The sequence below is a fragment of the Anser cygnoides genome, chromosome 4 (genome assembly GCF_040182565.1).
Source record: "Anser cygnoides isolate HZ-2024a breed goose chromosome 4, Taihu_goose_T2T_genome, whole genome shotgun sequence".
In the NCBI taxonomy this organism is placed as follows: Eukaryota; Metazoa; Chordata; class Aves; order Anseriformes; family Anatidae; genus Anser; species Anser cygnoides.
This window is the reverse complement of record NC_089876.1, coordinates 19,304,657-19,328,695: the sequence shown is the minus strand read 5'-3', so window position 1 is coordinate 19,328,695 and position 24,039 is coordinate 19,304,657. Positions and strand designations below refer to the sequence as shown.

The 24,039-nt window shown below is 42.2% G+C and overlaps 1 protein-coding gene and 1 long non-coding RNA gene across 5 annotated transcripts in view; one reads left to right on the top strand and one right to left on the bottom strand.

The window, feature by feature from the left end:
• SLC34A2 (solute carrier family 34 member 2) overlaps positions 1-7,037 on the bottom strand; it is an 18,313-nt gene extending 11,276 nt beyond the window's left edge. The window contains exons 1-4 of one of the 4 annotated variants that reach the window (XM_013181047.3): positions 6,619-7,037; positions 6,473-6,528; positions 795-909; positions 552-686 (exon numbers count right to left, since the gene is read on the bottom strand). In XM_013181047.3, coding sequence (XP_013036501.1) covers positions 552-686; positions 795-900 — 241 coding nt within the window. In that variant the 5' untranslated portion in view covers positions 901-909; positions 6,473-6,528; positions 6,619-7,037. The other 3 variants (XM_013181036.3, XM_048046829.2, XM_066995727.1) reach the window with 3 other exon arrangements.
• LOC136790650 (uncharacterized) lies at positions 2,753-24,039 on the top strand. Its single transcript, XR_010830987.1, has 3 exons — positions 2,753-3,109; positions 21,501-21,609; positions 23,444-24,039. It is a non-coding gene; the product is annotated as an uncharacterized lncRNA (long non-coding RNA).

Genomic DNA, 24,039 nt, shown 5'->3' with positions numbered 1-24,039 from the left:
CTAGTGTTTTCTCCAGAACAGTTTAATGTGCAAGCAGAGACTACAGAGTTAAGTATGGTGTTATGACCCCAGTGTATAATTAAAAGAGTGTTATGGTTAATCCAAATTTCAACTGCAGAAATGGGTAGTTCATTTAGCTAGTTTTACCAAGGAAAAAAAAAATTAAAAAGCCTTTGGTATATGATAAATACCTTATGAAGACCAAGACTGATCCTTGGTTTTACACATTCATCCTACTGAGTAAAGAAGGATAAATAGGAGCCTGAAAATAAGATCAGACGGCTTGTGGGTTGTTTTCCATATATCCCCTTGTGCTTTAAGGAGGGTAAGCAGCATGTTTTCCAATTCCTTCTAAGCTGCCTAAATACAATATCCCAACTTCACCACTGTGGAAGGTGACACAAAGTGTAAAGCCTACATCTCAAAACTGCTCAAATCCTAAATTCTGTTCTGCAGCAAATACCATTTCAGAAAAAATAACTGAGACAAAGACAGCAAAAGTAATGGAAAAAAAATAAATGCAGGTAGCTTATTTACTGAGAAATATCTACCTGACCACTTGACCCCAGTGTCCTGCAGTTCTGGCAGAGCCCATGGGTCTTCTTCTGGTGTTGTCTCATCTATCAAGGCTATTGTGGAAAATGCAGGTTGAATTTCCACTTTATTTCCAAGTGAAGTCACGTTGCCTGATGAAATAGAACATTAAAAAAAAAAAAAAGTTTAATTACTTTCCCTCTTCTCCATGGAGCGTCAAACTTACATATCTCTAACTCAGAGGTGAGAGCACACGTTACCTTTGTGATTTTCTCCTTCTTTTCCCGGCATGTTCTGGTTTTGTTTGGAAGAATCTCCGATATAGTTATTGGTTTCAGGCTTGTCCACCTCAGGCCAAGGAGCCATGATCTGTGACTGATAAAGTAATGCTGATTAAAATGTATGTGAACTCAACATACTCAATTTACAACAAGGTATGTGAGAATATGATTAATTTTAAGAGAAAAAGAAATGGAAAAGAAGTAATTTGTCCTTGACCACAGCTTTTTACTAAGTTTTATGAACTATTCTTTTATTTGTGAAATTGATATCTCATTTACTTTCGAAATCCCACAGTTGATTTGTTGCAATTTATGAAATTAATAAAAAAGTCAATCATGTCTATATTTTTGTTCACTTTTAACTGTCATGAAAGCAAAGGTTTCTCAGCTTTCCTAACCTAAAGCATTTCTTTAATTCATTTTATCTCTTTTCAGCAAAAAGTCAGATTGCTTTATTTTTTTCCATCTTCTGGTTTTAACTGACTACCTTTATCAAACTGGTAATTCATTCTTCCTCGATGCACTGCATAGTTTGGGGCATGTATGCTAAAAACAACCTTCTTGTTGCCTCTGCTGGTTCATTCCCATGGAAGGATGGAGGACTATGTGACTCTGGACAAGTCAAAAGAAGACCCAAGCTTCAGAAGGTCCAGAATGACTCTTGCTGAAGGGCCAGACGAGAGCATTATTAAATGACAGAGGCCATTTGCGGGTCTGTATTTGGAACTCCTGCCGCTGACGCTAGAAGTGAAGCGGAGCTAGTAGCAGCACCTGCAGGCTCTCCCATCTCACACAGACTGTCTGCATGAACTTTTTCCTTCCTGACCCCTTTTGAGGTCAGGCATTTAGCACGTATTTTAATATTATCCAATAATAATTCAAAAAAATAAGAAATTACATGGCCAATTCCTGCTGGAATAAGTAAAAGTACGTGTGGAAGACCAAGCCCAGGCCCAAGTAGAGGAGGCAGATGCTTCTTGAACCAAAACCTGGAAGACCCAAGCTACTTACTTCACCAGTATTGGGAACCAGGGGGAGAGATAAAAGAGGGGCAAGGTGACTGTGGGGGCTCTAACAATACATGATTATAATTCTTCCCTCCCAGGCTTGTAAGGTGGTTGGTTACCTCAGCCTACGTGACCCAAAACTCAGTGGAAGGGACGGGAGAGGTGAACGCTACCCAGAAAAGCTTTACCTCGGGGTCTGTCTCTTCCACCCTCTCCACCACACGTGTCAGACCATGCCACAGGCAAGGCTGTGGCCTGCCTGGCGGCCACCACGTCTCACACCCACACAGCTCAAACAAGGATGAACAAATTTGCCTGCAATGCTCCTCATAAACAAGGCACCTGCACCCAGCCTCCGAGGGTCAGTGTCGGAGCGGGTATCGTGCGCCCGTAAACAAGGCTCAACCACGTTTAGCAGCCACTCTCAGGGAGTATAATTAATCGTTTGTTTAATGATAATCATTTATGCAGCTGAAGTTTTGTCCCTGCCCATGTCAACAGCCACACATCCTACTCCCGAGTTCAGCTTTGGCTGGGAAGGAAATGGCACAGAGATAATTCCTGATAATCATTGTTTTCTGGTACTTCCCACATTAGGGATTTCTCCCCTTCCACATTAGCAGAAAAAGTCATTCTACAATCTCATTGGCAAAAAATATACTTTCACACAGTTGTTAGCAGTGGCATGAGATCCAGTGCAGGTCCTAAGACACACAAAGAAAGATCTCAGAAGAGATGGATGAAAATCACTCCTGCTTGTTTCAACAAGGCTTTCCATCTGCTTGAAGCAAATTCTCATATTTTTATCCATGCCAGAACAACCTCCAAGCCCCACCCATGCCAGAACACCTCAGTCTTGTTAAACAAGTTTCATTTATACATGTTCAGCATTTAAAGAGCTCTGAAAAAAAAATATCTGCTCAGCACAAATGCTCCTTAAGTGAAACAGAAGTCGTGAAAATGCATTGGAAATTCAGGTGCAAAGTTGCATTGATGACATATTCCTGCCACGGAGAAGCACAGGATATACTGAACAGCACCAGCCCGAGAGATGCCATCAGTACTTCTACAGCTCTTCTGCTCAGCTCAGTATGGAAATGAAGGATTCAGCCTGCATGGTCACAGCATGGAAACTGAACTGCTGCATTCACTACAGAAACTGGAGCTTGAGAACTTCAACAGAAAACCAGCCTCTAGTTCTCCTAAATAAACTCTCCCTGTTCAAGAATTCAGCAAGGCATCTTAATAAGCATCACTCATGTTCCTGAGGTGCTCGGGATCCCACAGGTACGTCATTATTGTTTTTGCTTTATGTGATTAAATACCCTAGAATGAGAATTGAGCACCTCTGTGGCGGAAGTTTTTTTATAAGTATGTTTATAAAATTATTCATATGAGTCCTAGCCAACCTCTCATTTGGCAAGGTAGACCTGAATACCAAACATCCTAACAGTATTTGCCTCGTGCAGTTGGGTTTGCAGTGGTATTCCTTGAACAGCCAATTCTGTGCGATCGCTATCAGGGACGGGTGAAATCAGAACCACGTAGGTCCTTGAAGTGCTACCAAAACTGTCAGCTTTCTCCAGATCCCAGATCTTGTTAGACGAAGCATCTGAGAAGATAATTTACAGCCACCTGATACTCCAGTTGTCGGCGTCCTGGCCACAGCTACTTACTGTTAATTAATCGCTGCACTACGAGGATAGAGTTTTCCCTTCAGAGAGCTCTTTCGTGCCCTGAATACAGACATTAAATACCTTGAGAGAAACGTGCAGAAGAAAACCCAGATGCTGCGGAGGAGCAGGGTGACAGAGCTGCCCGCATCCCTCCCCAGCCCCTCGGGTCAGCTGCGCCCTTGGAGAGGCTGACGTCAGTCACGGCGTGAAAGACCAGCAGCATTTTACGCAAGATATACACGACTACGAAAGCACTAATAGTGGTTTCCTCCTGAGCACTGACGACAGCTGCAAGGGAACATGTCAGGGAGCAGGCAGAGGACGGGCCAGCGGCTGCACAGCCTGCCAGAAGGAGCCACGCTCCCCTAGACCCGCCGGTCCAGGTCGAAGCAGCCACAACTGCTGGACGAGGTGCCCAAAGCGAGGGGTGCTGCCGGTCCCTCTGCCAGCCCCGGTGCCTCTGCAACACGTTCTGCTGCTGTGTTAGCTGGTGCGAAGCCTGGCCAGGTGCCTGCATCCTGAGCATCCTGCTCAGGGCTGTGCTGAAACGGGAGCCCGCTCCCCCCCGAAGGTGGCAGGTCACGGTACGCTATGCATATTGCAGAGGCCTGAAAACTAACGCCCGTGCAAGCTGTAATCCAGCCTGCTCCAGCGAGCCCTGTGGCAAACCCTCTCGCGCCGCGGCGCAGCCAGTATAGTCTTTCCTTCGGAAAATGCTAACTGCCTGTGACGTCCTTTCTGACTCCAGGCGAAACGGAAACCTTCCGCTCCTCAGGGGGAGGCCAACGTGAATGAATGAAACCCAAATGCTGGCATAAGATATGAAGGATATGAAGTTGAAGCCACATTTCCTCTCTCACTGCTGCATCTCAGAGCTGCAGTCCCTGGGGAAGGACAGGAGCGACACTAGGTGTCACACAGCCACCCCATATTGCCTTCCCCAGTGACTCACCCAGCTGTAACAACGCTTCCGCTGCTGTAGGGCTGGCTGTCAGTGCTTTTCGGTCTTAAATCAACAGCAGTAGTAAATCTGTTTATTTTGCTGGTCTTAACCTGGAGAATATAAAGTTCCATTTGCACGTGCCCGGACGGTATTGTTTGTAGCCCTCCAGCCGTGACCATTCACCGAGAGGGCAGCTTGTGCCTGCAGTAAGAACTACAAGCTGTAAGCCTTAAATACATCTAACCTCGATGGGAACAGACCCAGCGAAACCACGGTGAAGTAAAATTTCTGGGCAAAAAAGTTTCCCCAGGTTGCTTAAGCAGCTCCAAGTCAAGTTTGGGTTTCTGCCAGGCTTTCCCCCTCCCCTCTCTCCTCTCCCAGCTTTTGCACAAATGCATGCCACTTTCTTGTCATGAACCATCATGCTACATCTTATGCTGAAAGGAGATTTACCAGCTGATCCGAGATCCAGCTGTATGAATTAGTAAAGGTGAATATTTGCCACACGTGCTTCATAGCAGTAAATGCATAGCTACATTGCAATCCTTCTTATGCACAGTTGGAAGAAATACAAAACTTTTCCTCAAAATTTCAGACAGAGAGGCAAATTAGGTCAGGACAGGAAGGGAAAGACTCTTAGCCAGCACAAATTAATTTAGTTGCTTTACAACAGTGGACAGTTTTGCCCAAGAGCCTGGTTCGCTGCAGCCACAAAACCCCAACAAAAGAGGCAACAAGTTAAATAAATGCCAGCAAGGGTCCAGCCTTGCTCGGAGCAAGTCTTGCCTTTGCTCTGGCACTTCCTTGAGGCTTTTTCTCTGAATAAGTTAGCAGGCTCAGCTAGGATGTAAGTTTTCAACTAATGTAGCAGCAAATTAAAAAATAGGTGTGTGAAAGCTAGAAAAATAACATCGTACTCACTGCTTATTCCTATGAATTCCTGAGACTTATTTATCACAATTCTGAATCTAACACATGGCAAAGCTGAAAAGTAGATAAAACTAACATGGAAAACTAATGTCTAAGCTAGTGCAGAGAGAAAACAAATCCCAAACATTATCTTCTGCATTCACAACCAAGCAAAGCACCAGACACAGCCACTTAAGAGCCAGAACCAAGAAAGCTCAATGAACTGCTTGAAATGCATGGTAGGTATTTAAAAAGAACAATTCCTTTTTTCTTTTTTTTTTTTCTTTTTTTTTTTCTTTTTTAAGAATAAAACAGCAAAACTTGTTTCCAGCAACAAGGAAATACAACAAGTTACCCCATCCCGAACACAAAACACACGGTAAAGAATGGAGAGGAGAAAGAATAATGACATTAGAAAGACTTACTGATCTAATGGAAGAGCTGCTAATAAAGGTTACTGGGAAACCAGCTGATTTCTGCCTACTGTCACATTAGTTGAGCTAACTACATTAGACTAATGTAGTCCTTCTACCTCGGTGTATCAAACTGAATTAGCATAAGAAAATGTTTCCATCGAGAACAGCCTGGCACTGCCTTGTGCAGTACACAGACCTTACGTGCTATCTATGCTAACACATGACTGACAGTATTTCCTTCCAATGTTTCATTAATCGTATCCCGGACATTTATCGTGACTTAAAATCTCACTGCTTTTCAATCCAAATTAGAGTTAAAACAGTAACACCTTATGTTATAGGCAGTTATTTCTGGTTTTGTTCTTTTGACAGCTGTTAATACAGTGGGTTTTTTTTTACCTTTACCATATTACATTAAAAAGAAACTAGTTACTTTCAAACAAAAACTAGCAGAGTTCATTTTTAGAACTATGATTTTTTAATCATTTCCTCAAAACATAAATTCATCTGAAAGCACACACGCTGAAAATGCTAACAACTGGCTGACATTTCACATGCCACTCCAGTTCCCTGCACTAGCTCTCTGCTGCCTTTTCTTGAGCTGCGAAAGCAGAGCTTTTGATTTACGAGCTAATTAAGTCTTAAAAAAAGAAGAACAAGAAGGAGAAAAAAAAAAACACCCTTGGTCTTAGTTGTTTTTACTTACCACTTCTTTCTTCCCAGGCAACAGAGCGAACGGATCAACTGGGCAGCCACTGCAACCTGCAATATATATAGACAGGTGTTGAGCAAAGTTTGCTTTCATCACTACGCACTAACATTCCTATTTTACAGTCCGGAGGCACTGCCTACCTGCAACTTAATGATCACAATCAACCTTTTTTTAGCAGGAGTGGGCAGCACCCGAGAGTGATAAAACCACAGGCTATTTCACACTTATCACATTCTAAAAAATGTCCCATCAGCATTTAAGTAGGAGTTGCTAATGTGTTCATGTGAGTGCTACGGGACGGTTTATTCCAGCCTGAGAAATTGCAGCCTGCCTGATCATTCAGCAATTTTTTTTTTCCAATAATAATTTTCAAACAATATTTTGCGATCTTGAAAGCCTGTCAAGAGGGTGCGAAGAAGAAGTAGTACTGTTATTTGTCTGTTCGGGCGCCTATTAATCTGCCTAAGGACAGCAGCGAGGGAGAATCAGATAAAACGCGGTGTAAGTAAGAAACACGTAAGAACTTCTTTGAGAAGAGAGGATGGAGTTTCCTTCTTATCAGTGCTCCGTGTTTACAATTAAGGCAAACTCATTAGCATTTTGGCTGCGGTTCTCCTTCTAAATGAGATTTAAAGATGTAAGGACACCTTTGATAATTGCATTCAGAATGCTATCAAGGAAGAAGACTATGATAAAGAGGCACGTTATCCAATAAATACAGTAAGCTATTATAGATTAGGCACAGAAGTCACTGGCATTGCTACCTGTTTTACTGGTGATTTTAATGGGGAGCTTGAAGGGCTGCATTCGGCACCTTTTGAATTTTTACTGTCTCAACGTGCGACCAAGAAAATAAGCTGTAAAGCAGCAATTTGATCAGCAGATCTGCTTCATCTGCGTGTACGCAGCCGTATACCCCTGCAACTCAGTGACTTAGTAACTCGGCGAGAAAAATAAAACTCTTGCTTCTTGCACCTTTCAACCCGGTAGAGACATGCAGCCTTCGGTGCTGGGAGCCAGAACTAAGTCTTTGCCTGTATCAGTGTCAGAGATGTTTAATAAGTGCTGGTTGTGGAGCCTCCACAGCCCCGTCTGCAGAACCGCCGAGCTCCTGCCACGGACCTGCTGGTGTAAAGCCAACCACCGCCATGGCCCTGACTAGGGGTGGTGATGGAGACAAGGAGACCTGAAAAGAGCCTGAAGAGGAAAGAAGTGATAGGAAAAGAAGTGATAGGGAAAGAAGTGACAGGAAACAGCCCCAAGGTCCATTTGCACAGGCTCAGTTTCCTTAATGGAAGCGTACTTTAACATCACCTTTAAAAATAGCCGGTTATAAACGATGCCCTGCATGTCGGAAGTCAGACGAAGCTTTTAACTGGGAAAACCTTGTGTTTCTGTGAGCTGTGGTTTATTAAGTCCTGAGTCACTGTTTGTGAAACCCAGCTCTGACGGTGAGAAGTGACGAAGTGCCCAGCTGGGGCTCGGCTGGCACATGGTGACGTCTCCGACAGCATTTTTATTCCGACGCTGTTCAGTCTATTTGCTAAGCACAGTCCTATGCACTGACCACGCTCATGCTTTAGGCAGGGATCAGACCCATTGTGTTCCCCCAAAAATACTTTTGGAAAGAAGAACACGGCCACTTAGGGAGACGCAGGCAATCTAGAGGCTGTCGTTGGCAGTCCGGGGCAGATTTTCCATAGTCAGTGTGGAACAACCTCCATAAGCAGCCGCAAGGGACGAAGGCAGGTCTTAGTTATCCCAGAAGCCTTTCCCTTGTTCAGGATCAGAGGAGAAGAGGCTGAAACTCTTCCCAAGACACCAGGCAGTGACAGCTATAGCCCAGTGCACTAACTTAGCATGCTTCAGGAACAGATTCAAGAGAAGATGCTACTGAGGAAAACTAACCCAATGCTCCTTTTCCCCCCTTTAAAGGTTTATTTTGAAGCAACTGCCCTAACGTCAGAAAATATTCCTGAACAGAGAACATTTAATAAAACAAAACAAGCAAGCGAATTTCAGGTGTTAGGATTTCCTGTCACAAAGGTGTTGGATTACTCCGCAGTTACCTGGGATCAGTCTATATGTCAGCCTAAAACCCACCTGAGACAGTTCTGGGTTGCACAGAAAATGTCTCAAACACAGAATGAGAAAAAAATTCCTGGCATGTGCAAATCCCGTGAGAGCTGAACTCTGTCCAGGCACTGTTATATGTTGCAAGAAGCTATAACACAGGAGAGAAACATGTCTGCATAACAGGCTTCTGTGCTACAAGGTCCCTCGCGGCCTTCTCACACAAACGAGAGGCTTGCTGGGAAGGTGTCAACCCCGTTCAGATTTAAGAACCAGGCCCTAGTACAGTAAACCAAGTGTACCTCAGTCACAACTAAAATCTACGTAAGTGAAGGTAGGTAGCAGAAATGGCCCTCTGTCCTGCAAAGGTGTCAGAGCAGCCGGGGTGTGTTTCCACTAACCGTAACATGCACAAAATCGAGTTGGCTCTTTCAGTAGACAGACCTCCAAAGGGTAGCAGGCATGAGGGAGACTCTCAGCTATGATCAGCAGAGGAAGTATTTCTCTTACAGTTGAATTTAATTTTCAAAGAATGCACTGCTAAACATTTACCGGGTATTCAGGATGCTGGGAAACTAGAAAACAACTCTGTGGCTCTTTGCTGAAGAGAAGTGGTATTGTCTGTGGCATTTGGAAACAACATTGTCCGTTTCAGCCTGTTCAGAAGTCTGGAACAAAGGTGGCTACCTGCACTTGGGAGCTGCAGTAGTTTGAATTAGCCTTTCCTCTTGCAGATATGTAAAACCACAAAGCACTGACCAATAAAGAGAGAGATCGGTGCTGATTTCAATGTGAAGTACAGCCACAACAGCTATTTGGGTAAGGACTTGCCCCTGCTCAGCTGAAGAGCACCTTCTTGCATTGCGCAGCTACTTACAAGAGTTTAAGCTCTGGCTTTCTCTATTGTCTGAAAAGTATTCAACATGTAAACGTTTTAACCATGCAGTTTGTTAATGAAAAAGCCCAGTCAGATATTCATTGTGATTGTTAAATTCCACATTGACATACAGCTGGGTATTTTCTAGCAATCAATATTTGTAACAGGCTCTGTCCCTGGCGTTATATAGGATGTCTCGATTTAACAAAAGAATGCAAACTTTTTTTTTTTTTAGTTGATTACCTCATTCGTATTCCATTAGGAAGTGTAAATTTGTCTTTAAAAATTCAGTGCCTACCAGGAAATTGTCTGGTGGGCATAGCTGCAATGCAACCTGAGAACATTCGTTTTTGCCCAAAGTTTCTACTGTAGTCAGAAATAGTGAAGAACTTACAAGGCTGCTTTGACAGCAATAAGAAACCACCTGATTGAATGTATAAAGAATCTGAATCCTATCACAAGGTTCTTCATTACAATACTGTCTCTCACATTAATGATATGCAAAAGAACTAATGGAGTTATTGTAGTTAACATACTTCGGGAGCTGAGTAATGAGTAAAGTCATAAAGAGGCAGCAGTCAACAGAGTCAGTGCCAGGAATGGGAGGGAGAAATAAAATGCAAAGTGAAGGAGTCAGAAAGAGAAAAACTACAGAAAAGGCTTTCATAGATAAAAAAGGAAAAGAAGTATTTCAATACAGGACAGTTTTTATGAAGGACTCATATGGCCAACAATTTTAGACAAAGTGATGAGTCTGAAAGGAAAGAGGGACCTGGTTTTGTAATAACTGAGCAGACCCTTCACTATGGAACCAGTTAATTCTCATTACAACATGCTTCAAATATTTTAGTCGGTACAAACGCATCCTTGGGAGACAAGCTAGTGGGGTTTGTTGTTCACATCCTCCATGATAGCTGTTTTTCCATCAAGGACAGAAATGACAATTGTTTTTATTCTTGTTGGAGACCCTAAATACGTCCTACCCTCTCCAGAGAAACACGACAACAGACAAAATGGTACAGACACAAATAGGGCTTGTGCAAAACAGCACCAGCACGAGCCTGAATTTGATTTCAGTCAGAATGCTAAAAATATTAATTTTATCAACCACTTTGAAAACTAAAACCCGGATACATTTAAAAAAATATCATAGCAGTTCGGAACTTTTATCATTTGTCTTGAACACTTAATTAAAATTTGAGAAATGTGCATTAAAAAAACAGAAAAACTCCAGAACAAAGATCTGCTGAGTTCTTTAGGGTAAGAAATTTTTAATCACAAAAGAAACCCAATATTATTCCCCTCTTGCTAACCTTTCCTTACCCTTTTTATAGTCTCACCCCCACCCCACGTCCCCCTCTCTTTCTCCCTTCTGTTCAATCTGTCAGCCAATCTTGTATTCCACATCCTCCCGTTGCCTCCCATTTTGGACACATATTAATGAATGCAAATAGCATCTTCCCAAGAAACAAGTAATGGGGAGGAGGAAGAAGAGAAGAAGTGAAGGGAAATGTGAGAGCTCTTAAATAAATAATAATATTTACACTCTTATGTAAACCTTAATTTACAGATCTCAAAGTGCTTCGGGAAAGTAGGTATTGTTAGCTCCTTTATTATTCAAAGACAGTTCAAAGACTCTTTTCTTTTTTTTTTTTTTTTTTTTTAAATCCATTGTTTTCTTCCTACACAATTTGTTAACCCTTGGCTGACACTGGACGTGGTGTTGCCGGCAGCAGGATGAGCCAGTATAATTACCAGGCAGCCAGCCCAAGTGTGTTTACACTGCCGAGGAGACTCATCTCACATTCCCAGCCTGTCCACTTCTGCTGCCCATGGGCTGGCCTGCCCGCTGGCCTCCACGTGCCACTCACAGGGCAGCTTGCCGCTTACCATAGCCATGCTTATTTGTCTTCTACCTAAATGACTTCTGCCTAAAAGGTTGATTTCAGAGTGACTTAGTATGAGGATTTTGTTAAAATAAGTAATCTCCCACAAAGATGCTACTCTTTCAAAAGGCGGATAGGTACTAATTTTGTATTGGAATTGCACATTTCAAGTATTAAACACCTCAAATTCCAGTTTAGAAATTGAATTTTTTTTTATCAGTGACAATGTTTTGTTACTTATTGTTGCAGAATCCTTGGCAGTATCTCCTTTCAAAATTTTTGTCCCTGAGATGGCTTTTAGACAACTCGGCTCTGGTTGAATTACTAAAGCTGACGTGTTGCCATAAGGCCAGAGAATAAATCTCTTTTCTTTAAACTTACTTTCCATACAGCTAACTATCCAACGTGATAATTTTGTATGTAACTTTAAATGAAATCTCTAAAATTAACAGTAAAATTAAGCTCTCTGGTATCTAATAGATACTCTATCTGAGTAGCATTCCATAAAATGTAGTTCCTGAACATGAATAGTTTGTGATTATCAGCTAATATTTCTGTCGTAATAATCACTAATGGACCTCAGGTCAAGTTTTTCAAAGAACTCAGTGCAAGGATGGATTTCTCAGGAGTTAGCGCTACAGTAATTTTCTTATTGCATTTGACAAACTAGTTTTGCTGCATAGTTGTAGGATCTTGTAATTAGAAGACTTTTCTGTGCCACACATCAGAAAAATGTTTTCCTTCTCTCATAGCAACTTCTCCCAATTGCACCTATTCCCCATAAACTACTTTAATCCAATCCTGCTATCACCTGTAAAAACTACAGGTAGTTTTGGAGGATTTTAGTCTAGTAAAGATGATACTCTGCATGACACAGGAACTGAACCTGTCTCCTTGTAGTTTAAATTGGATGTTGGTCCTCAGCCTTCACAACAAACAACATCCAGAGAAATGTAATGGCAGTCCTTCCCTTCCCTTCCCTTCCCTTCCCTTCCCTTCCCTTCCCTTCCCTTCCCTTCCCTTCCCTTCCCTTCCCCCTTCCCTTCCCTTCCCTTCCCTTCCCTTCCCTTCCCTTCCCATTTCTATTCCCACAGACTTTCCATAGACTTCAGGTGCCCATCTTTAAGATGTACACAATGAGTGACCTCACTGGAATAAGATGACCATCTCAATCTGTTAATGGTACAGCTTCTTGTAAACCTTTGCAAATAAAGATCTACCACAAACACAGTACTTATTGCAGTTCTTATTGACTTAGAGGAACTTACATACATTTGCCTGTATGTATGTAGGACATATTATGTTCTAGTTAATCCTTTCACACAAAACATTTTTGGCTTTTTGAAGGGGTATTACAGGAGTAATGAGAGCAATGTTTGCTTTTCCAAAGGAAGGATTCCATTAACGTAGGGACACACAAAGGAGAACTTTAAGGTATTGAATAAATCTCTGAACTTTGGGCTTAATGCTGGCAGAGAGAGACTTTGAGCAGTGAGGCAGGGAAAAGTAACCAAGGAAGTTAAAAAAGAAATCAAAACAAAATATTCCCTGACCTGTTGTTAAGCTGAATTCATGAAACAGGAATTTGAGCATTTCTGGTGAACACACAGCGATACGTCAAGGATATGTGACTCCATCATTAACATTTTTTCCTAATGCAAACTTTGGCTTGTCACTCAAGCCAAAAGAAGTAGTACAAAAACAGAGGCAACCTTCTCGCTGCAAAGGGCGGATGTTGTTAACTATTAAATTGAACAATTCCTCTGCATAGGAAGACACAAATTTATGTCTCTAAAACAGACCAATTGATAAAGCTCTGGGTACATAGTTTGGTTGCTCCCTAAAGTCTCTTCAAAAGCCAAACTTAAGCCCCAGTCTTGTGCTTATTGATGATCATAAATTTCCTGGCATAATATGATGTAAATGAGCTGATGATTTGAGTCTTGCTAAGTATCTCTGTCACTCTGTATGAGCATAACTTTAATAATCCATTACTCAGCTAACGCCCCTCCTTTAAAATCATTGCAGTATCAATAAAGTGACAATAACACAAAAATGAAACTTCCTTAACTTGAAAAACAAGTGTTTCTTTGTTTGAGAAACAAGCATAAATTACTGCTGTGAGAAGACAAGAATTGCTTCTTAACTGTTCTGGAAGGACCTTTTTTTTTTTTTAACCTGAAGGTAACAAATGTCATTTTGCATATATTAAGATTTAAACAGGCTTCTCTGTTACAGATGATGTGTAACCCAACACTTACAGAGTTGTAAAACTGTAACTTTATGCTAATTTCCATAAATTATGTAAAGCCCATTTACAAATATGTTATGTGCCGTCCTTGATCCCCGCGCTATGATCTGATTGGCCTGCTATTTATTTATCAGCTTGGTCTCCAAATGCCTCATAAACTGTTAATGGTTACAGGAAATATGATTTGATTTGTCTTCTCTCCTTCTAACCTTGAAGTTAGTCACAACACATGCCACATATGACATTAGTGTTCCATTTCATCGTTGTACGAGTTTAAAAACATCCGTAGAGCTTCTTTATTTGAAAAACGTTATTGAATAAAAGAGGATGAAATACAGACATTATATTCAGAGATATTTCAAAACAGACATTTTTGAGTAACTATTGGATGACGTCTCCACATACTGAAGCTCTTACCGGATGTAATCGGTATGTTTGCAGTTATTCCTTTCACTGGAGCACAGTGTCAGGACTCATGACCGGGACTCTTCCAGCCTAGCTGCACTAAGGGCAGTAGGGCACCGCGACCAAAGCCTGTCTGAGGTGCTCGGGGACCAGCAGTGCCGCTGGTGTGCAAAGGAGCTGTGTCTGAGCTCGCTGTGCCAGGAGGCAGCCCCAGAAGTGCTGCAGAGAACGGGAAAGTCCCTGGTCCTGCAAAGGTGTTTGGTGCACACCCCGACAGCTATGCAGAGGACTGGGAAAAATTCAGCTGCACTTTCCAGATGAAGGCTGCAGAGAATGTGGTATCTTGTGAAACACATGGGTATTTCTCTTAAAGGAATAAATAGGAAGTACACAGATTCAGAGGAATGCAGGAAAATGGGAACAGAGCGAACTGTTGAGGTTTCCAGTGGAGTTTACGATGTGATTGCACGCACCAAATGTACAAGACTAGACCCAGTCCCCTTCTCTCTGCTTTTACTCACAGAAGTAGTTCATGTAAGTGTTGTTACTAGCTGCAGCTGCTCTTTCAAGTCTACGATGCATCTCATGCACTTACCTGCGAAAACGAAGCACTCCTGCACAGTAGGAAAGGATGCAGATTAACAGCGACGACAGCAAAGGGTAGCATGGGGCAGAAGATATAGCTCATGCAAACCACTTATTTGTAACCAAGCATGTTATTACATCTGTTCTATTGACTTACTGATATTTCCTCAGTAGAGGCACTGCTTCTTGTTGCATTAATCCCACCCCTTTCTAATAGGTGTAGTATTCACTGCGTAGACGGATTCAGCTAGCATTTGGCACTCTGAGGATTAAAACAGCCCATAAATGGTATTTAATGCAAAGCCAGCACGATCTGTTGAGGAGGCATACAGAACAGTTTCCAGCATCTCTGATGTATTCTGTAAAGAAGATACATAAGGCTAAATGTGTCTGATACCAATATAATAATATCTGATGTCTGTAGAGTGCATTTCACATTAAAGGGAATTAATCTGCTACAGCATGCTGAAGATGTAAGATTAAGAGAGAGATACAACTGGCTGAGAGAAACTCCCGATGAAGGACAAGTTAATGCTACCTGTGGCAGACATCACACCATACGTGACATACCAACACTTCCCCACTTCCCTATTTTGCAATCTTAAACTTTCTAGATTTTGGATGGTCCTGAGTTTAAAATTGTTTTTTGAAGGGGAGTCCAGGGAAACATCCATCTTAAACAACCATTTCTGAGAACTGCCTGTGCTTGAAAGCGCTTTCTTGAAAGAAGCGGCTTAGTGCCAGCTCTGTCCACACTGGTAAGCACAGGAACATTCAGGTGGCCAATGTGAGAAAGCTGAAAAAAATTCTACTGAGCTGTTCAAAATGTGCCACCTCTCGGCCAGGTGACAGCATCGCGTAGCATCGACCCATGGAGCAGCTCCCTCTGACTTTGGGGTAGGTCAAGGCTGCCCACTGCACCCCAGCTTGCACTACTGCCATTGGAAACAACGTTTGGGGCTTAACCAAGACCTAAGAAAATGGTGGAAATCTTCCTGCCATAGCCACGGGCCCTGCTTTGATGCTCTGCTCTGAGCTGGACCGCGCATACCACCGTCAGCGCATCTCCTCACCAAACACCTTCCTCCTCCTGCTCCCAACCCCGTGACACCCCATCCCAGCTCAGCCTGACCACAGCAACCCACAGCGCTCTGCTTCTGGAGGAAGAACTGGCACCATTACAGCCAGGAGCAGACAGACCTCGACTGACGCCCTAAAATCACCGACACAAGCCCCAGCACAGGGCTTGGGAGCAGTGCGTCCCATCCCCTCCGCAGACACTGCCTCCTGCAGCGGGACGCACGGCAAGCACCCGCAATGGGACCCCCTCTGAGAGCAACCAGGGGATTCACACCTCGGCAACGAGGAAGAGCTGGCAGGGCTGGGGAACGGCACAATAACGCCATTAAGCCCCATAAATGCGCATCTGACAGTCTGGTAGTTATTCGCAAGGTCGTGCCTGCACCGAGGGAGGGAAGGAGGACGATGGCTCGGGTGTTCCCAGGAAGGTTGCAGCTGTTAATGTGTAAGCTGCTCCTCACCCACGGCCAGCAGCAGGTCCAGCTGTGCTGCGATTTGTCGCCACACACACGGAGCTGTTGGTCAGCAGCTCTAGCAGTCAGGGAGAGACGTGCAGAGCTCATCCTCCACCGAAGTGTTTACAGCTTGCCAGAAGGAAAGACAGTTCTCAGATCTGGAGATGCAGAGATGCAGACGTGCTGCTGCTTTGTCTGTTCCATAGATCCCGGTGATATAGCAAAGCCACTCACAGATAAGAAAACGCATAGTTTTTTTGTGGGCTTTGCATCGCAGGGATTTCTAGAAATGTTTGCGAGATACAGCTCCACTTTTTCTTTATTTTTTTTTTCTTTTGTTTTAGGACAGTCTGGATGCTAAGGCCCTTTCTGCCACAGCATTAACTTTGTCAGATGGGAACAAGCCTCAGTAAAGGAATGTTAGCCTTGGCTAGGTATTCAGAGTTAAATTTTAATTTAACCTGTGGTGTTAGAGCTACAGAGGAGTTGCTAGCGGTTGGAAGATGCTTCTGCCAGGAGGACAGCACATAGCAATTATTGTCTCGATAAGCTACTCCACCTAGACTTCTCCAGCTAATTCAATATCAGTTTACTGCTGATATTCTTGCCATCCACCCTTTCTGCACTTTATATCTTCATGTTTAGACTGATTCATAGTATTATAGTCCTCTTTTTTTTTTTTTTGGTATGACCCACTGAACCCTGTCAATACTGACTGACATATGTCAATCAGATAGCTCTTCATCTGTGTCCCACTTCTCCCCCAGATCGAAAGATTTGTCTTTCCTTTTTGAGAATATACTCAACATTTCACAAGAAGCCAGATAAGGAATTCAGCAGGCCTAGAAGATGTTTTCTGTTTTGTTTTGTTTCCAAAAAGTTGTGGTTCAGCACAACTACCTCCATTTGACTTCCTTTTCGATCACCCTCTATATGTTAATAATTCTTACCCTATAAATTGCTCTGAAACCTTGTACCATGAGATATCTGTATTGGTCTGATCACTGGTTTGTTCCTTCTTACAAGGAAAACGTACTACTTTTGCTATTCCCAGTCATGTTATAGCCCTCTTGGACCAAGTTATCTGACCCAGTTCCCCATGCCCGTTTTTCAGACTGTTCACAAGTAACCAGGCTTCCCAGTGCACTTCAGCTCTTGCTTCCATTTCGGATATGGTCGACATATTCCCATGTCTCCAACCCTAGTAGCTACCCTGCATTTTACTCTCTGAAGAATACTCTTTCTTTCCTGCTTTCTTCCTCAGATACGCAGCTAACCTTGCGAACAACAGGAGACACAGATACCCACATAGCCAAATTTCTTTCAGAGTCAAAGAAAGTAAGAAACCGTCTGAGCAATATTCAACGAACGCACTTACCTACGGAATAATCCTCCCTGTGCTTAGGTGCGTAAGTAAAGACTAGATTAACTGCTATTTAAAGATAAAACACACCTGTCATTCCCACAGACAGGAAAGGGGTGTACAGAGGATTCCTTCTGCTTTACACTTTTGAGAGAAGCTTTTTGAGGTCTAGGCTTTTGAGCATAATTTCATTTTTTAAAATTCCTTTCTTGTATTCTCTTTCATTAGGCAGATCTTGGAAGTAAGAATTGCCTCTCAGAGCATTGCATCACCTCAGCTGCTGTTAAACCAAATAACAACACACAAGACCACACTATGTCTAGGATTGCATGTGGAATATGTGAACTTGCTGGAAACTCTTATTTTCCAAATATAGTTGCACACAAAGCGCTGTGCCAAAAATGCGTGAGAAACAAAAGAGGGGACGCTTTCAGTCATTACAGTAAATAATACTTTCCTGCCTGACAGCAGAGAAATTTTATTTAGTGTGTCATGCAGTGCAGCTGGCGCAGCCTTCATCTGGTGCCAAGTCACACAGCTCGTGCCTCTGAGAAGTACCTGCTCAGTTCGATACTGCTGCCCACAGCCAAAGGCACGGGCAAACAGGGCCAGTTCTGGATAGGAGCTAAACTTGAAGTGGTAGGTCCAGGACAGAGAAAGCCTCTGAGGAGCAGAGAACCGCTCCACAGCCTTTGAGTACAAAAACAGAAACCATAAAAACTCACAGGAAATTTCTCCCTCCTTTCCTGGGAACTTGGTCATGCTTGCTGGTGCAATTTGAGCCTTGCCCAATACAGAAACCACTGCGCAGGAGAACCAGCAGGACGGATCTCAGGGACCCTGGAGAAGGAGGTGGCCACTCTACCACCCTCCACCTTTAAGCCTTTTCAGTTAATTTTGTTTCTCTTACATTTGATTCAAAACACTTTCTACAATTTATTTATATTTTGTAGAAGGCCAGCACAGTAAACACTGTCTTGTGTTCAATAGCATTGTGCATAAGAATAATCAGGAATTTGGAAGTGAAATTGGAAAGACGATGCTCTCCATGAAGCTCAGTGGAATAACGTAATACTCCAGTGTCTCACTGGCCATATATTCAGTCTTTTGTGCATTTCAAGAGAAATTGGAGTGGATCACCCAACCTGCCTTTCTGAAGCATTGCCTAAAATCCCAAAGGAGATGGAAAAAGAGGTTAGAGGTGGAGGTGTTCGAGACATTTCAACTCTTAGGGAATGCTGATTTGTCAAAACTCTTTGTGATTCATGCATTTTTTAATGATAAAACTTCTGAAGGAAAGATTTCTTGGACTGGAAATTGGACTGCTGTTCAAACAGGAGGAAAGGTTTGTGGGATGTGAGCCCAGAGGTTTCGTTCATGAGTAATTCCCAGTAAGGCTTGACTGTACATCCTCTTCTAACCACAGCTATTCCATGCAAATGTCTGGGGGCAGTGTCATTTGAATAGCAATTGCTGGGGACAAGAGCTACTTGAGCTCATTTTCATGTAGAAAGATCAAGAGTAGATAACCTGAGCAACTTAGTCAGCAGAGCTAGCTTTAGAGCAGGGATGGCCACCTGGCAGGGGCTTAAAGACACACGTCATTTAGCCCACATAGTTATCCTTCATACAAAGAGAAACAATCAAAAATGTCAATAGTAACCAGCATATCAAGTTTTCCATGTTTATCACCAAATGAAACGTAAGATTAGAAATGTGTGTCTTTCTCCTAATGGTCACAAAAGAGAGAAAACATTTGCCTTTTTATATTTGCCCATATCAGATGTGTATCATTCTCAGATATAAAAAAGAATTGAGGGCCTGTGCGTGAAAGTAATTTGTATCCTAATAACACCAAGCCACAGTGAAGCTCAGGAAGAAATCTTTCACAAGCAAACAAAATACAAAGGTCATCAAATACAAAAGTTTAAAAGTTCAAAAAAGGGAAGGAGGAAGAAATAAAAGATAATGGGTATAGACAATAAACGAAGCACCACATGAGGAATGTAGTTAAAAGCTCTGCCAGAATCTTAATATAACATGCTTTATAAGGAAAGTACAAAACAGTTTCCAACTTTGATAATTTCCTTAAACATGTCTCTTCTACTAACTCATAGGAGCAATTTGACGACAATACATACATATTCCAGGTACCTTAGCAAACTCTGAAATAAATCCACCTTTCTTTGATCATTAATTCATGTTAAAAGTCCTTCTTCTCAACACTACCGCTTTTACATTCATTTGATGCAGATGTTGAAATCTGATTAAATCTAACAGTGACTGTTTACAAGAATACCGAGGAATTGCCAAGAAGAGGTAAAAAGCACTTATGGACATGATGAATATCATCAAAGAACTCAAAGATAGATCTGTGTGTTTAATGACGTTATTGCAAGCTGGCATTTCTGGTGATACAGACAGACAAGAAAGTACACGATCTCGATGGTGCTGAGGTTAACTGTCTCCATTTGGAAAAATACAACTTCTGTGTAAATCCCCTATTCCCACTGAAGAAGAGAAAAAGATCCTTCAGTATCCTGTATTCAGCCAAATACTTTGCAATGAAACAAAGTAAAATCAATTCCTGTAAATATGATAAATGTAGAGCTGAAGAGAGAAAGAGGGCAAGTTTTCAGCAGATTCTTTCAATACTCCTACTAGCTTCATAGAATCATAGAATGGTTTGGGTTGGAAGGGACCTTAAAGATCGCCCAGTTCCTACCCCTGCCATGGGCAGGGACACCTCCCACCAGCCCAGGCTGCCCAAGGCCCCATCCAGCCTGGCCTTGAGCACCTCCAGGGACGGGGCATCCACAGCTGCTCTGGGCAGCCTGTTCCAGTGCCTCACCACCCTCTGAGTGAAGAATTTATTCTGAGTATCTAATCCAAATCTACCCTTTTTTAAATTTAAAATCACTACTCCTTGCCCTATTACTATTCTTCCTGACAAAGAGTCTCCTGATTTCCAGTAGGTCCCTTTTAGGTACTGGAAGGTCACTATCTGGGGAGACATTTTATGTGGAAGCACACGTTGACCATCCACTTTAAAACTAGGATTTTAATTGTAAGATATAGCTACTGACCTGTAATTAATTTCCACCACTTCAGTTTGCCTTCCATATTTCTAGATGACCTAGTGACAGAGGTGATAAGTTATGTTGTCATATTTCTCTTCAGCTGGTTCCTTGTTCTCATCCTTTCCTTTATTCTCCCAAGTGTAAAGACCCTCTGGCCACCAGAGCAACAGCAAGATTCATTTCTGGAAAAATGTGGAGACCTCCAAAAGCCATTTCATTCCCCTACATAAAACACTTTATCTAAAATAGATTCATCTGCCTTCTGTAGACACCCTGGAAACCTAGTCTCTTGACTCTCACTGAGTATAAACTCAATGAAATTAAAACTACCATAATAGTCACCATCTTGTTGAATGAAAAAAATAAAAAGCTGAAAAAGGAATGGGGAGATTTTTAACATTATGTATAACTTCCTATGAGAAAAGAGTCACCAGATTTTGTTCTACTGCCACATCTGCCAATGCCTTGCAAAATTCTAACAAATACCTGACATTTATATTTCACTTACCTCCACACAATGACTCTTGCTTTTAACATACAGATAAGGAAGCTATAAAAACCCTGAGCATTACACAAAAGTGCTAGAAGCGGCACTTCAGAGGAATTCATAACCACCATTCTCTCATAACTGGGAATCGAGAGAGGTACTGAAATAGTGAGATTTATCCTCACAGGGTTACTCTTGGAAGCTTCCAGTCAATCACAATCAATGGAGAGAGACCTGCTCTTTCAGAATGTGTTCAGTGGTATTACCGCAGTACCACTGCAGAAAAGCTTTTTTTCTCTGCTAATGGAAAATGCAGTCCACAAACATTTGCTCAATTGAATTTTTTCTCTAAACTCATTTTCTGAACTAATTCAGTATACTGTGATCCCAGCTGACTGATGGGTTACGTCAGAGAAATAACCTTGGCATTTTGATTTCCCAGAAGGCAGTGATAAGTAACTTTCCTGTCCCTTGGACTAGGTTGAAGGACTGGATGACTTCAGATATCAGTTGTGAGGTTCTTCCCTAGGACGGGTCTTCCTGAGAGAAGAGGAGGAACCAGAACCAAACCCATGCTCAGAGCAGCAAGGTAAGGCCAGAAGACAGGAGAAGCAAAGCCCTATGATTTTTAAGGGACTGTCCTTCAAGAAGGAGAAAAGAAGTGGGAAAAAACCACCATGTTTCCAGTTATGATGTAGGCTGGACCAGAGTCTGAGCCTGCTGTCTATCAGTGATCCCTACAGAGATCTGAGATACACATGTGTATATGGAGTCAGTATTGGGTTTGTTGACCTACCGCTAAACCAGCTCCAGATCTGAAATGGTGTACCTGCCTGACCAAGTAGAGCTGCAGAGGACGTTTTAACTAGTGCAGAGATAGTGCCCACCTAAAGCAGCAATCATCTTTGGAGGCCCTTGCGCTACAGCCATGTTACTGCACTGTACCACAGTCACCTCGCTTTGAGAGTTCAGCTATGACGATGCACAATGCTTTGCAAACATCAGCAGTTGTCACAGGCATGAAGAAAGATTGGGTGTTGACTTTTGAATTACACAGTTCAGAAAAGAAATGCCATGGGATACTTAAACATAGTAAATACTTGGGAACTCTAATTTATGTCTAACTCACAAGAGGGAAACAAATAACAGTGCCCCAAACCTAATGGCATGCAAAGCACGACAAAGGAGACGTTCCCCGTTGCTCAACTGTTGATTGTACATGCTAGAGAAACCTCAGCTTTGCCTCTGGTGACAAACAGCTTGTAAGGTATGAGGAGATTACAAGCCAATGCTCTGTAGTTGCAAACCACCAACAACAACAACAGAAAGGCTGAATTAGATGTTCCCTATTGACAGAAGAATGCCATGCTGAAAAACAAGTATAAATCCATAAAAAATAAAATGTGGTGCAGAAGTATTATAGAAGTTGTTCTCTCCCTCTGAAGTAACTGTGGATTTCTTTCCTGTACAGCTAAAATCCAAAATCAAGCTAAACCTAAGCAACATTGCATGACTTTAAACAAATAAGAGGAAGACTGGGTTTAAAGTAAAGACACCCTAAAATACTTGAGTCTTGTGTAACCGTTTCCATCTTTCCTCAGCAGTGGGACTTCTAAGATTAAATACTAAATTTTTTAAAATGTGTATACCAGACACATGACACAGAAACCTCCTATTCAATATAAGGAATAGTCCAGTTTCACCCCTTCTATCAGTTCAAGTCTGTAGCTTGGATTTTCTATAGCATATTTCTGGAATTTACAAAAGACACCAAGAGAGGCTGCATCAGCATTGTGCTCTCAGGGTATGTGCCTACAGCTCTGGATCTGTGTGCAAGCTGCAAACGTCTTTTGTACTTCACTACTGTTAGAATTCAGCATGCACTCTAAAACAATTTCAGTTGTTCTAGAAGTAACATTAAGACTTTAAATAGATGCTTTTGCCAACTTTGCACACAGTGCTGATTAAGAAATAGTGCTATATGCAGACCCGGATATGACAACTTGTTGCTGTACCTGTAAGCCTATAAAGCTGTATAGTGATGCAATGCAACACACAATCCTAAATACGTCTATTTATTTACATTAAAAAATCTGATTATTCATTTCTATTTAGATTTGTGTAACATTCATAACTACACTGACATTGTACTACACCCAATTGCCAAAATCAGAAACAAGCCCTCCTATGTCAGTGAAAAGAGTTGTATGGAAGGGGCGTTGCCTCTGGATGAGCGAGTGTTGGCCAATGTTTGTGAATCAAACGCAAAGATAAGACTCTTCTACATCCACAAAAGTGGAAAGGAAGTAGGCAGGTGTTATATATTTGTGGCATTCTCTGTTAATAATAATTGATGCCAGATCCTTTTTTTTCTCCATCCAAATTCATTCTATTAAAAGTTTCATCCTGCTTATATTTTTCAGGATCCCTGACTTCCACAGAATCAGTCTTATATCTAAAGCAAGCAGGACTGTAAGAAAAATTGCTTCTTGAGATCACAGTGAAAGTGCCAAGGAGCACATCGTGTTGAAGAGCAGTGCATCTCAAGCTCCTTACTTGCCCCCACAAAATGCTGAAACAGAGCGGGGGTACACCTGAGGGAGCATAATTCAAAAGGAGTAAGTGGCACAGCCACATCAGTGCTAAGCAGTGTCCGAACTACAAGTTCTTACGTGACAGGGTGCAGCATTTCTCTAGTGCAACCACTTTGATTTTGGATCCAAGCGTGCAGTTCTGTGTAGAGACACTGCTTTTGAACAGACAAGCTTGGCATTGGCATTACTTCAAGTCCTTCTTGCACATTCTTCCCGTGGCTGGTGCTGACCTGTCCTCTCTGAATGAGCCCAAATTCCACTGTTGTGGAATGAGTCTATTTTCTACATTCCCAAGGACTTCATTTTATTGTGACCACAACTGTCAAGTTACAGGTACACACAAGGGATCACAACATCCCACATTTCAGGGTACCTCTTCAGCATCCCTTTGTCCCATAGCTGTTTGTATGGTGGATCAACAGGAA